We start from the raw sequence: 15,666 nt of genomic DNA, 5'->3' as shown, positions 1-15,666 counted from the left end.
TTCTTCTGCTACTAAAAACTGCATTTTACCCTTTAAAGGACGCCCGAAATGAATGTTTTTTTGGCTGAATTAGTTATATTGGCTAGTGATTGATAGTTTTACATTGGGGTCTATTAGAGAGGATGCTTGACTCACAGTGAATTGGTCTTTTTGTATAGGATCTTTTTTCAGAGACTTCTCTAAACTAGTAAATTTTCTATGCAAATTATTGGGGCTTTGGAAAATGATCTCATTTTGGATCATTTTCGATTCAAACTTATTTGTGATTATAAAAAAAATAAAAGCTTGATTAAGTTGGATGATAAGTTCTAAGTTTGCCACTCACTGACTAAGAAAGACAAACTCAAACAAAAGATTGTTAAAAAAGTTCTTTTAATATCAAATATATTAAACATTCCATACAGAAATGATAAAAATACAACTGTATTTAATATTTTGCATTAAATTACAATCTACAAAAAGTGTCATATTTTTCAAGCAAAATTCTGATCTAAGTTTAAAAAACATTTCTTTATCAACTAAATGTTCTTGGCTTTCTATCGATTCCCATGTGAAGGATGTTGATAGAAGGCAATTACATTTTCAATATTTGATATCTCAGATCAAGTAGTAGGTAGATCCTCCAAGAGTTGGTCATGAATTGGTTATGCAAATCTTCGTATTTTCTATGTATTGGTCACTTACTTATGGGAAAATTCATTTCTTGATTGATTTATTCGTTCCTTGTATTTATTTTTTGTCCATCCACTATAGGCTCCATTGAATACCTTACATTTAATTTTGCTGGCAGGCAATCTAAGTTTGTCTTGCTTTTCAGCTTATGCTCAAATTACGCCTCATTTTGCCAACATCGCCTGTATGAACATTCTGTTAGTCTTACTGTTATTGTTCATCCAATGTTCTGCTAACTCAACCTGTGAACCTACAGCAAGTTGGTGCACAAGAAGGAGCACACATTGCTGGAGGGGGTGGGGGAGGTGGTGCACAACATGTGGGTGGGCAGTTAGCTACACAGCTTGGGGCCTGGCACAAAGGTGCACAGGGTGGGGGTGGAGGTGGTGGTGGTGGTGGTGGGGGAGGTGGTGGTGGTGGTGGTGGTGGAGGAGGAGGTGGGGGAGGTGGAGGGGGTGGAGGAGGTGGTGGAGGTGGTGGGGGTGGAGGTGGTGGGGCACAAGGAGGTGTGCATGGTGGAGGGGGAGGTGGTGGCATTTGTAAAAACTGATAAGGGTTTGCACAGCAATCAGAGGAACAATCTGGAGCACACATATCATGACACATGTCTCCACACATCTGTGGTCCCATTTGTTGGGCAGGTTGCATGTAGGGAGGATAGCCTGGAAAAAGAAGTATGGGATTAGAAGGTCTTACTAATGGTATTTTTCATCTGTTAAATGTTCATCTGGTAGAATAGGTTAAGTTGAATAAAATCTCATGATAAAGATATATTTTAAATCATTCAAGGAACATATTACCTGCTAGAGGACAACTGTTTAAACTATAATGCAAAGGCTATAAAATTATAGAATGATTTAGCTGTATGACTAGAAAGTAATTCCTTTCTTAAATATAGTTTTGGCCTTTATCAATGGTTTAAATCACATATTTGCAACAAGAAAGATGAGTGAGATATATATAAAACTTACTCATCATTTGAACAGGCATCTGAGGTGGTGCAGGTCCACCTATTGTAAAAAAACAACAGATGATTAAGTCACAGAACACTTTAATTGATTTATTTATCAATGAATCTTGAAATGCTGAGAGAGTTTGCTGTGCTAAGTTTGTAGACTTATACTGATAAATGTTAGGTTGGTTAACAATCATGTATGATTTAAATGACAGGGCATGGATGATCACTAAGGTTGTTTTAGATGTTTCAGTTTTTCATGACTAGGAATCAAATCTCTTGCAGCCTTAGAAAAGTCTTAAACCTATGTGTTTGTATTTTTTGCTATTTAGCTTCAGAATGTAGTTTTAGGCACTGAAAAGCTTATAGAGCAGTGTCTTAGTCCTTCCTGTTGATGTTGCATCATTTTGTGACCTCTACTCCTAGAGAGAGAGTTTGCAGCTCTCCCTTCTCTAAGAAAATGCCTGGTCTATCAAGGATTGGAGCCTCAATACCTTGGATTTGTAGTCGCTGTGATCCTTACCATTGAATCACCCTGAGACACCTAAGTCTCATGTTATTGTGATGCTTTCACAGTGTAAATCCACCATTTGCTAATGATAAGAAGCATGCTTACCAATAGTATTTCCAGTAGCCTTTAAAAGGGTTTCAACTGCTTGGTTTGCTCTGATTAGGTTTTCTATAATTGAGGAAGAGGATAAGATGCACAATTTAGTATTTTCGTATCAAAGGCAAAGGCAACAGCGTTAACTTCCTGAAATGAGGGGAGCTGAAAGAAGAGAATCTTTTTGACAACTTATCAACAACATGAAACCCACTTCTTTATGCAGTGCTGTAGTTACGAAATAAAAGTTTTAGCAGAAATTTTCTTTTAAAAGAATTATAGAAGTAATTATCTCACGATATTGAGGTTGTACTTACGAATGCTTTCATCGAGGAGTTCTTTCAAGTCTTCACCACCTTTAAAGCAATGGTTATAAAATTATGACATATATGCTTGTTACATGCTAAGTTCTAGTTATTTTTATTACAGACATCATTAGATCCAAAAGGCATCATCTCTCAGCCAAGCATTGTTCTGTTCTAAAGTAACCCTTCCGTCATTTTGTTTCTTCTTCATCCAAACTCTGAGCTTTAGTTTGAAATTTTCATTTCATATTTATCAGAGTTAAGATACTTAGGATGAATTCTACTAAGGTTTTTGGCTGGATGCCCTACTTCTACTTTGACTTGGTCACTAAGTGTGGTAGGATATATATATTTGTTTTCGAACTAAACATTTTTTTAAATAGCTGAGCCTCTTCATACGTCTCAATTTCGATAGAAGATGTTACAAATTATAACACATACAACAACAAAAAATTGAATTATGCTGTGATTTTGACTGGTAGAGAAAATTTTCCAGTCAATAGATTATTGTAGGTATTGTAGCCTCTATATCCCTTTTATAGTACCCCTGCCTCCCATAGATGAATTCCACACTGTAAGATAATTGAACAGTCCTTTTTGTTCAGTTTCATAATGCATATAAATAATGTTTTAGTCACATTTTCCATTTTTTCCATAATACCTTTTAGGTATCTACTTTTCAGTTGAATTGTGTATATGTGCTTTGTTTATTTTGAGGCACTTTCTTTATGAAGCTATAACACAAAACAGAAAATGAGTTGTACCTCCTGATCCAGCTGCCTTTCCATCATCCTCCATGCCTTGCAGTGGGTTAGGTGGTGGCTGTTGGTTGGGAGGAGCAGCAACAGCTTGTGCACCAGGAGGAACTGAAGTTGAATGGTTAATTTAATTCAAACATGAATAATGGTATTTATTCAAAACATGCTACTGGTGAAGGAATTTATTTCCAGATGATATCTTTTCCAATTCAGGATATTGATCTTGAGACACCAACAATTATAGACATGCAGTGTGGAATGCATAAATATATTACAAGGTGTTTTTGTGGTATGCAAATTAGAGATATCAGCAATCTGCATTGAAGCAGAGGGGCAGTGTGTAAAACCTCAACATTTGCTTTCCAAGATCGTAGGCATTGCTGGTCGATTGGTCTTTCAAAATGTTGGACAAGGTTGTCATTATGAAATAGTTACTTAGGAACCAGTGGGACATTTGAAGTTTTCAGTTGCAAGATATATTTGTTTCTGAACAGTATAGTAGTCTTTTATTTTAAATCCCTTTTTTTGAATAGTTGTCGTTTGATTGTGGGAAATATCCCAGGTGTCGTCATACCCAGTTGTTTGTAAATACCTTTCCAAGCAAACTATGACATTTCTAGATTTCCAATCATTTACGATCTTTGGCGCTATGTTACTGACATAAACTTACGATTTGGTTTTCCAACACCTTGTCCTTTTGTTAATTCATCTGGTAACTGAGCTGTTAAGAGTGAAATTCTTGAATTATTTCAAGCAACGTATAATATTACATCATTAATTTTTAGTATTGCCACTACTTACATATTGCCGTACAACATCACTGATTTGATACAACGACAAGGAGAAGTGGGTAACTACTCCATGGCCATTACATAAAAGCGAAAAACAACTTTCAAACAAAAGCTTATCCAATAAATGATTTACGAATTTTGTCTGAACTTTCATTTTTGTCTCAACGTAGAACGGAGGATACCATTGTGCATAACACACGACCCAATTTTTCGTATTTCGTAAAACGAAATTCATATTGGGGGGAGGGGGACTGGCCATTGTATTCCTTCTCATTCAGTGCACTGTTATTAAGGAAACATACTACAGCTTGACAATTATTTAGGGGGCCCTAGCCCCCAGGTTTTGACGGACCTGTTTATGTCTATGTAAGGTGCCTTTTACAGTTAAAAATATCATTAGTTCATTAAGCATTTTTCGAAGAAAATACTTACCCATTCCACCATCTCTAGCTTCTGGCTCTCCGGAAGATTCGTCTTGAGATTCTAAACTTAATTTGTCATCTTCATCGTCATCTGCGAATTCTTGATCTTCCTCGTCTTGATCATTCCCACCTTTATCTTGCTTCTCTGGCTTCGGTTTTAGCGCTTCGACTTTTTCAGATTTTATTTTCTTTTGTTTCAGTAACGCTACAAACAAATGGATTGATCTGTTTATAAGGAATAGCCCATTTAGGCATGATTTCATTACCGAAAAAGAGAGAGGGCAAAGTAAGAGAAGTCTTCTTTTGGGCCCAAATTACGAAAGAAAAAACCAAAAGTAAGTGCTAGTTAATCAGCAGTCAATTATCATTTCTTTATGATCGAGTTGTTTAATGCAGCTTTATTGAATTCTTAGTGGAAAAATGCGATTGATCTGAGAGTATAGTCTAATTCTGCCAAAATATAAAGTATCCTCTTCGCATTTATCATTGATGGCTCCAGTCTTGTTCAAATTTGCATTTATCAATTCTTGAAAGAATGGTTTGTAACTGTTCTGATTTTAATTCTGATTATCCCTAAGTTTCTATTTACCTTTTGATTGTTTAGCTTCTTTTGATTGAGCTATGAGCAAACAGCAGCCCACAAGTAGGGCTATCACCAACCAAGTCCGCATTCTGCAAAAGAAGATCACGAATTTCATTATGTTCTTATGCAGGAACTCTCTGAAAGATAATCGATAGTTGAAATTAAGATTGCCATCCCATATTTGCAACAAAGATTCACATCACATGCCAAGCTTTGAATATTTTCATCCCTAATGCTTCATAGCTTTGTTGGTTGCAATGCTTCTTTCTTGTTGCAGTTTCTTGTCTTTATTCTGGTGTCTTTAGCAGCTAAAAACTTGCTTAATGCAAGGTAAAATATGAAATCCAGCAGAAACTTGTGCATTCTCGTAAGTTATATTCTTTTCTGCTACACCGAGTTTCTTCGAACTTTGATTTTGCCATCAACAACCCTCTGCAAAACGCTGTGCAGTCTCTCATAGTACAAGAGTCTTTTGCAAAGTCAGTCACTTTTTAAGTCACTTTTGCGCGTTTTGTTATGCAATGTTTAGTAAGAATGGTTTTTTATTCATTTAATATTTTACAGATACTCACTTTTGTGCGTTTATATTATCCAAAGTGATAATTTCTGCAGCCTCAAGCTATTTTTGCATATTTTCTGCTTGAGTGATCACTTGGGCGTTGAATAGTATTCATTAAGTCTCCATGAATTCTGCCACTGGCCAGCATTCCTTCTAGAAACGAACTGCAAGTCATATGATCTTATGCTCTGGGCAACAGGTACTTAGATGCATGATCATTATGCATACTGCCCTGCACTGTTCGCCATTGGTCGCAGTGTTAAATTACATAGTCCTGTTGATTGAAGCCTTTGAGTTCACATTCACACTTTAGGTATTTCAGGTTCTTTGTTCAATCTCAATGCAGAACAAGGGTCTTCAAAAAAAGAGAAGGGGCGGAATACATATAGCTTGTTTTGATAGCCATCCTGAGGCCTAAATCTTGGGTTGGGTAGCATGCATGAACTGAGTCAAAGATAAATAATTCTATTTTTGATAGTTCAGTGAGCCAAAATTATAGGAATTCTAGATCAATGTAGTTTGAGATTGTTCATTTTTGTATTGTATGTTCCAAGCCAGGCTCCCTATCAAGTGTTTCGCTAAAGAAACCGCTGGGCATTTTCCAGGCACCCAGCATCTAATGGTACTCAACGGACCGAGGATTCTCATCACTACCCTCTCCATAAGTAAAACTATTTTTTCAGCAGTCAAAACCTGTCAAAATAGCGCCGTAGCAACCAATATCGCCGTGTGTAGATTTTATAAACGTGGTGAATTAATTTGTGTAAACGTAATTTACATCAAATGGAGTGTTCTGTAATTGGAGAGGCTGCCTGGAGTATTTTGTGGCTTTTTATTATAATTCTTAGGGTTTTTATCAATGATTTTCGATACTTATATTGAAAAGCGGCATCCTTTATAAAAGTTTCTTTCTTAAGATGAAAAATTAAATATGATTAAATGTTGGAGATATCTAGATTTTTTCAAATGTTCTTAGTCGTGTGCTCGAACTATTGTAAAATCTCAACTTCTGGACACCTCCAATATGACAGACCTTCTTAAATAACGGTGAAATTTTTTTTGACAAAGACTGCGTTAATTCCCAACCTTTGCAGAGTTATATCAAGTAGGCAAACCTTCTCACTGATATTTTTATTAGGTGTATATATTTTTATATCTTTTTATTATGTGTATACAGTCGTTTTTTAAGTGCAATTGACTTTCTTTTACACCAGTATCTGATTGTATCTGACCAAAGCTTTGTCACAAAAAGAAAAAGTAATTTTTTTCATTGAAACAATTCTGAAATTGCCACAATAGCATGAGCCTAGAACACTCTATGAGTAATCAAGGAGGGCACTTGTACTCTATAATTTTACTGAGATTTCATGTTGCAGAATAGTAAATACCATTGACATTTAAAGAAGAACTGAAGAAAGTAACACTTTTTAAGTTCTAATGCTCATCATATTTCATAATTGCGTACAAGTTTTGAGATGTTTGTGTACTGATTTCACGATTAATTTCTGCATTAGGTTTTAAGTAGGTATTTGCTTTTAGTTGCCAGTTTAAAGATATTGGTTTTTTGCCATCCTTACAACCTTTATCATATGAAATATATATCTAGGGCTACTGAATGTTGTTGTAAAGTATTTATCAGCCAAGGTTAGTTAAATTGTGCCGATAATGTTGCAATTTCACAAAAAGCTTTGTGATTCTAGCAACACACTTTTTAGATAGGTATGAAAAGGTTACATCAGTATTTTCAACTTTTGCAGTTTTGCCATTACACACAAACTCTTTCATGTTGAAGGATGCAAGGTAAAGAAACTGCGAGAATTGTATAATTTACAGTAATTATAAAAACTAATTCCTTTTAAAACAAAGATACACATTTATAAACGCAAAGGTTTTTCGATGGTTTAAGCATTTCGTTGAAATGAGTAATTATAATGATGTACATACAGTCTACTTTGCCTGTATTTATTTAGATCTAAGACGAACGTCAACATTTCTGTGAACAATGAAAATAGAAAGTGTTTTTCGTGCCGAAACTGTTCAGATTGGCTTAGAAATTACACCAATTTGCTACATGTCATCCCTAAAAATCATTGGGATGTTGTTACAATGAAGAATGTCTATTGTCAAAATTAAAGTGAATGAAAGTCAGCGAATTGAAGTAAAGATTAAGATACAAATCCCTCTCACAAACTCATCAATGCAACGAGCTGATATATTCTTGGAGCAGCATCGAGCGACCTCCTTAATGAAATATATCTGGTCCCAATAATGACCGTTTTCACTCTACTATATTTGTTATTTCAGACTATTTTATACAGTACGACTTGCTTTCATACGACTTTCTCCCGTGCTTTATCTTTCTATTTAGGCTTAATGTATCGTACCCCATCAAACCACAGGTTTACAACAATTCACGCTATAGCTAAAACTTTTCTGCTCGCTTTCTTTTCCACAGAGTATCCGCCAACGATTTCCATCGAAGGCCTTTTGCTCCAGAATACCTTCTAAGTAAATATGTGGCCTGTTACAGTTTTTTTCCTTGAACGTTTTGTATTTGAAATGCAAAGATGCACCCGATGAAATCATATGTGAATAGGTCGAACAGCACATTGCATTTTCTCGCTGGTAGAAATTAAGCTTCAAAGACTATTATTACTGGACTGTTATCTGAATTTTTTTAAATACCTTTGTCTTTAATATTGACACTCTATGGATGAAAAATGACCTTAAAAATTTCTTCATATCTGTACAGGTTTTCACGCTTATTTTCACGTGTAGTAGAATTGTCTACGCGAAATAACCCTTTTTTCCCATTTATCATCTTCTTTTAGGATAGATATCCACTGTAGGCTGTTATTCGCAATTCGTTGTGATCTTTTTGTACCTAACTTGATTCGTCACCGCTTTCTTGATCATCGACAGCTTCGATCTTCTGTTTTTTTACCGGCTTCTCTATTTTGCTCTTCTTTCGCTTTTTCTTATCTACACAACAGCCGTCCCTTGCACAGGCTGGTCCACAGTGGGTATTACAAGCTGCAGGGCATGAAGGCGTCGATGTAGCTCCTTGACTTGGCGAAAACACATGTTGGATATGGATCACTTTGGTAACTGGTGCCGGAGCTGGTGCAGGTTGGGGACAACAGGATGCAGGACAGCTTGGGGCACATGACGATGCTGCACAAGATGAAGGGCATGGTGGTGGAGGTGGTGGTGGCGGTGGTGATGATCCACAGCATGGAGGTGGGCAGGAAGCTGCACAGTGGCTCATGCAGCTAGGGTTGCATGATGGTGGTGGATTAATAGCATTCATCATATCTTGTTCCATCTGTTGTACGATGGTAGAGTCTAAGAATGGTTTGCAGCAGTCAAAATCACACGATGGTGCACAGGCTCCAGGGCATGGACTTGGACATGTAGCTGGAGGAGGAATTATAACTGGTGGCGGTGGTGGCGGTGGAGGTGGTGGAGGGGGAGGCGGTGGTGGAGGAGGTGGTGGTGGTCGAGGCATCATAGCTGGAATCGGAAGCCTGCCCTCACAGCATCCAGGTAGGCATGCAGGTGCACAGCTTGGGTTGCAAGGAGCAGGACAATGAAGAATATGTGGCCTGAATACTGGACTTGGTGGTGGCATTGGCAGTGCTGTTGGAGGGCAACATTGAGGTGCACACTCGGGGGCACAGAAATGTAGACAGACTGCAGCACAGATGACCATAGGAGGCATTCCACCTGGTGCTGGAACTTGAGGTGGCGGCATTGGCATTGGCATTGGCATCGGCATCGGCATCGGCATTGCTGGTTGGGCATACCCGCAACATTCATCTGCACATGCTGGTGCACATTCCTAGAAAAATTAGAGGAGCACTAACCTTAGCCAATATGTTTGTGTATATACTACATATAGCCTTAATTAATTTTCCCATTTCTTTATTCTTTTGTTATGATGTTATGTTCTTTTGTATAATAACTTGTTTTAGTTCTTTCGAATATTCTGTTGATTTTTATCATTTCAATATAATATCGAGACATTGGCATTGATCTGAACCTTTGAATCGAGCCAATTGATGTATGCAAAAACAACCATATGGACAAACCTCATGATTAACTAATCCAATAGAACTAAAAAGTCAACTTACCGAGGGACAACCTGGAGGGCAAAGCCTTGGCAATGGAGCCATTCCTGTGTTTGGAGGCAGACTTGGCACTTGGGGTGCTGCAGGAGGACAACAGCCAGGATCACACATTGGCAAACAAACTCTGTGGAAAGATGGTATCCTTTTGTTAGGGATGGGCAATAAACAATATCTGTTAATAAGAGTACTTGATTTCTGCTGTAGCGAGATAGCTTTACTTTTTCCAGCAGTGGCAATTAAATGTCACTTTGTTGCTGATTTAGCGGCAGCGCTTTCAAGACTTCCATTTTTTCATCAATGAATCTTTTTTTGAATGTGTTCAGTCTAAAAGGTACGCTTTGATGCATTCGATTTCACGTGAAGTCCGTTTTCAACTAAGGCGTCATAATAATTGAAGCTGACGATGAATCCCCGAAAAATAGACTTTTAAAATAATCGTATTCACATCCAATTTTAGATAAAAAAGGATAATCAGAATAAATTATCTATCAGTTAGCATTAATTTGCATCAGTAATGTGCTAAAGAGTAGATAAGTGTGATGCTAAGAAATCATTCAATGTGAGTTTCCACGTCTTTATTTTCATTCCAATTCCCTACACTGAAAACACCAATAATAATCTCCTATACAAGAAAATCGATAATGTCATTTTTATTACTTGGCACAAGCTGGCGCGCATCTCTTTTTGGGCTTCTTGTGGCTCTTTTTCACAACTGCCTTCTTTTTGCAACATCCTGGTGCGCAAGATGAGATGCAGTCCTCTGCACATAATGGGTGACACTCTTCCTTTAAGTATTCTTCTAATTTCACTGCAATTAATTAAATATTTATTTAACGCCGAGAATATATTGGGAATTAATGCTTTGTCTGTCATATTGAAGAATATTTCGAACTATAAAGAGGAAAAGGAAAGCTGACGTTTTTCGTATAATATATATAATGTTTCTTGAATGAGGCAATTGACAGATGTAAATGTGGTTTAAACCACGTGAGAGTAGAATCAAGCTCATTGATTGGTCCATTTTTGATTGAAAGATGGTTAAGCCCCTTAAGCATCTGTCAATTACCAAGATGTTGAGATGAAAAGGAGATGCAGCATCAGCAAACAATTTATAAGCCAAGGTTCTGTGATGCAAAAACCATGCTTTTTAATTTGATAAATCGAATTTAATTGAATGGAAATTCAAGTGATGATACCTTTTCCCAAGTCATAAACATTTACAGGTTTGTCATCGCTCTTGTGAAAATGGTGACGACGATGGTGGTGTTGCTTTTTATGAGCTTTCTTTTTAAGTTTATGCACAACTGTTGTTTCTGGTGACTCATTATTGTCAAGACCATATTCATTGTCATCGCTAGAAGTCTCATCTCTTTGTGCAGATGGCTCATTGAATGACGTCGTTGGCTGAAATGGTTGCATTTGCTGAAATGCCTGCTGGAATCCATTTGCTGGCACTCCACCGTATATGTTTGGCATTTGTATTGGCTGAGGGTTGAAAGGTGCTTGTGCTGGTAGTGACGAACCGTCTTTTGTTGCTTCAAGCATTTTTTGGTGAATGGCTTGTGTTTCGTGTGGGGAAAGATGGTTGGCCTTCACAACGACTTTCTTGTGCTTCTTTGACTTCTTTTTGGTTGGGAAGACTCTCTGGGCAGCACTTTCTAACTTGTCTAGATCTGACTCATCTCCCTCTTCGCTCTTGCTTTTGCCTTTTTTCGCTTTGTGCACCAAGTCTTTATAAGAAAATTTTACATGAATGATTGGTTATCGGTTCTATTATAATACGTATAATGTCCCTATCAATTTTTAATTTGTAAAAGTTAAAATGTTTTTGTCATTTATGCGCGAAGATCTTTTTGTCTTATCGATTGCTTTAATTTCTTACACTTCTCAAGGCAGTTAATTTTTAAGATAAAGTCTCATTGATCATTCCAGAAAATATTTTCAGTGGGATTTTTTTGTGATCTAGCCTTTCTTTTTTCATGAAGTTTTTAGTGCTGTAATAAAACGTGCAGCTTTACGTACCACAAAACTTGCATGTGTTTGGGCAATGTACAACCATTGCATCTTTTGATGTCTCGCAGACGCCAGCTTTCTTCAGCTCCTTGCAGTGAGATAGTTTATCTTTGCAGGTTACTGGAACAAACAGAATTTATGGGTTATAAAAATTAGAGATCAGAGATTTATTTTTACACGGTTTCAAATCAGTGTTTTTTCTCTGAAATGTTCAGGTTTAGTTTATAATTAAGGTTTGTTAAGTTGTTGTTATATATTACTTGAAGTTATTTCTTCATTCTTTTTCTTTTTCATAGATGTGGATACATCAGATGAAAATATATGAAATAGGCATGTAAACGCAAATTGGCATTATGAAATGAGTGTGAAAACCGTGTGAAAGCACTTCTAAGAGGTAAGCAGACACAGACAGTATTGTATGTTTTGATAGTACATGCGTATTGTTTTGTTTTATTCTAACATACCTTCATCTTCTTTTAGCAGGACCTTTCCTGCCTCTTGAATATGACTTTCTGCAAATAGATAAAAACATGATAATGCAGCTTATTGCGTTAATACAGAAATACGTAAATTAAATCACTAATCGTACAGTAATCAAGACCATTATATGGAAATATATCTTAATCACTAACACTTCATTTCAATATACTTTCTTTCCTTTATTGTCTTTGTAAAAGTTGGTGGAACTAACTTTCAAAATCAGCCTGCATCTTTTGTTGATAGGCTAAGTTAGGACTGAAAACTGTTGCGTGTAAGTTTTGGCGATTTACACATTCAGATATTTAGGCCTAGATTCAACCAAATTTAGGCCTAGATGAATAGCCAGTGTAGTCATTGATTGGTCGCTATAAACTAGAACAGTCCAACTACAGCTGAAAGGGGAAAATGCACACCTTTTAGTTTACCTTTGAGGAATAGGTGATGAAGTCAAAGTTTGTTTGTTTGTTTGTTTGTTTGTTAGAAGGAGGAAAGCCTCATAATAGCTTAAGAAAGGTGAAAATACATACCTATGCTTTTCAACAGCATATGAGAAACCTCTTTCTCTGCTTCCTGAACTCTGTCAACTGAAACCGAATGATAATTTCACATACTATTCTAGCTGTATTATTATCTTATAGTTGTATCTTCTATTTATAAGTATCTTCAAGATGAATTTTAAAAGCAGTCTGATTTCTGTAGAGGACGATTTTATTTTTCGAATAGTAGAGATAGTAAACAATAATATCTTAAAGAGCTAGTCTTGTAATGATTTTTTATTTTAGTTTATTTTCATGTAACATTTGTAGATTTTGTTCTATCAACTTTTTCTTCTCGAATTATGTGCTAATAGATATTATGAGCGAATACTTCTTATTTCTTTACTTTTTCTTTCGGTTGCAACCACACGCTTTTTTGAACTGAATGTTGTTTGCAATGTCCAAGTTTCTTCCGTTATGTCAGTTTAGTTGAAACTGTACTTACCTATGCTTTCATCTACCAACTTGTTTATGGCATCAGTTGCCTCTTTAAGATGAATTCCTAAAAGAAGTTATGTTACAGCTTTATAATACGAACATCAAGGAAAAGAGCGTAAGTTTGATGAAATAATTTCCAAACGGCACCAATGTGGTGTGTTTCCACAATAGGCTTAATAAACATTGTCGCAGAAATACTACATATTTTTAAATTGATGAGGTCGTTTGACAGGATTAACCATATAACAATTCTTCGATCTGCTTTTGAATTTTCTGTCCAGGCAATGCTTCCTCGACCGCAGTTGTCATATAACTAGGCCAATGATCTTCTCTGCGTATAATCAATTCTGTCTGTTAAATGCCCTATCTGTATGTTTGGTTATTCCACGATCCCATAAAAATTGAACGTGCAATCGACTCATTCGCTGTCAAGCCATTGAATAATGTGTTTAAGAAAATACACATTACTAGCACACTCACAAGATTTCTCGGGGCCTAGAATGCGTAAAAGTTTTTTATATTTACCGCTAATTGCACTTTTTTTATTCTTTTCATCGCCGGTCACCCTTCCCCCAGCAATCGCTGATGTTATAATCTCTGGAACTAAATTCGGATTGATAACTCCTTGTCTTCTCTTTGTATTTCCAGTTCTCCATGTTAAACACAGCAATAAGGTAACTGCGTAAAAAGTGCTCCACTTTATAATCATGTCGCAATTAATTTCTCTTCTAACGAAAACTACATGGAAGTCTAGAGAAACAAACAAACAACCAACTCTATCTCCAACAGTTTTGATTTTATCCTCTCATTTATTCTTTATCGTTTGTTAACGTCCATATTTCCTTGAATTTTTGCAAAAACAATCAACAGTGGAAGGCAAGTCCATTAAAAATTCCTAAGCAGTTACATGATCATTTTCAGGCCCAGGTTTCGATTGAAAGACACAGAGTGCTTTGGGTCATCAAGGAGATGATCACCCTTGAATGCGGCCACACTGCGCAGGTTTGTAAAACTCATTCATGCGTAGTGCAGCACAATAAAGGCAGCACTCGTTATTCATGGGGTCACTGCATATCTATCCAACTGTTTTGACTTATATTTTCAAACAATTTCGCCTAGTAGACGATATTTAAGCACTGTTTAACGAGCATCACTTAACATGGCTCACAAGCTAACGCCTCGAAAAGCTCGTAGTTTTTTCTTTATCGACCAGTTTGTCAATTCCGTACAAAAGGAAACTACGGTTTTGTGTAACGCCAAATTTCGATTTCATGGTGTGATAGCATCTTCAATTTCAATTTCTTTGAAGAGTATATTTACATCGCTATAAGAATAAGAAAAGACAGCGTGTGCTGGAAAGAAGGGGTATTTTTAAGGGAAGGACGGGCATTTTACTTAACACCTAGTCTGTGTGCGTGTTATGATGTTCATGAGAAGAGATACTTCGTGTTGCGATGCATAAAGAGATGGTAGCATTGCCGGGTCGTTTCGTACAGTAGGCGCCGAATGTATCATTTGGTCTCCTATTGTCATTTGTTCATTGTTTGTCGTTTGACAGGTCTTTTACGCAATATCCGATTGTTTGTTTGCAAACAAAATGAGTGTTTAATGTTGAAGAATGGATTAGAGTTGCACATAAGAAAAAGGAAAGAGTTTGTTCACTGAGAAATTTAAATTCCATAACTAATTGAAAATTATATCATCAAGAGATAAATACTACTTGAAATAGTGGTTAGTGCAGGTAGTTCTCAGGCAGAAGATTTTTTGGCATGTATAGCAGTTAAACGTCAAATTCTGTCTTATTGATAGTTAACAAATCTTGTTATGATTATACTCACATGTGATAAGCCGCGTGATAAGCCTGTAGTTGAACTACGAGAAGTCATACAATGCCTGCCAAAAGTCTTGGAACACTGACATCAATTCTCAAGGCCAAAACCAATCACCCCCCTCTCCCCCACGGAACAATGTTGGTTTACTTTCAAACGGGTTAGGGTTTTAGGAAGCACTTTCTTTTGCGCTTCTTTTATGATATTTCTCTAAATCAGCAACTTTGTTTTAGGGGGAAGGGGGCGGAAGGTGGCGGAAGTAGCAATTTTTTTTCATGAAAGGAATGAAAGATATCAAATGCAGCGTAAATTGCTGGGTGTTACAAGTACTTTTGGCAGGCATTGTAGGCGTCGTTCAAGCGCTTGAAGCCCATTTGATAGAATTTCTTCCAAGCTGACTTTTTGTCATGATTGGCATTCCTGGATTCCTTCTTTGTGGCTATTTTCTTTGCTTTTTACTTAAAACTGTTCAAAATACGTTGACCTAGCAGCTTGTGTTCACAATAGCTCTTTTGGTAATTTTTTTACTGATACCCACTTGTATTGGTAAAATAACCTTCGTTTTTCAGATTATTGATAATGAATGCGAAG

General features: G+C 36.6%; 1 protein-coding gene across 1 annotated transcript; it reads right to left on the bottom strand.

Moving 5' to 3' along the window:
* Nucleotides 1-355: 355 nt before the first annotated feature.
* Nucleotides 356-14,189, bottom strand: LOC135682507 (uncharacterized). The gene is made up of 18 exons (XM_089112930.1): nt 13,772-14,189; nt 13,254-13,310; nt 12,800-12,856; nt 12,257-12,304; nt 11,802-11,912; nt 10,976-11,509; nt 10,437-10,587; nt 9,783-9,903; nt 8,539-9,490; nt 7,594-7,642; nt 5,097-5,179; nt 4,518-4,712; nt 3,965-4,015; nt 3,301-3,402; nt 2,549-2,587; nt 2,244-2,306; nt 1,644-1,682; nt 356-1,334 (listed from the first exon to the last, which is right to left on the bottom strand). The coding sequence occupies exons 1-18, from the start codon at nt 13,953-13,955 to the stop codon at nt 910-912; spliced, it is 3,261 nt and encodes a 1,086-aa protein (XP_088969056.1). The 5' UTR covers nt 13,956-14,189; the 3' UTR covers nt 356-909.
* Between the last annotated feature and the right edge of the window lie 1,477 nt (nt 14,190-15,666).

This window comes from Rhopilema esculentum, chromosome 16 (genome assembly GCF_057945365.1).
Source record: "Rhopilema esculentum isolate cy_ngs chromosome 16, ASM5794536v1, whole genome shotgun sequence".
Classification (NCBI taxonomy): Eukaryota; Metazoa; Cnidaria; class Scyphozoa; order Rhizostomeae; family Rhizostomatidae; genus Rhopilema; species Rhopilema esculentum.
This window is presented reverse-complemented; position numbering and strand designations above follow the sequence as displayed.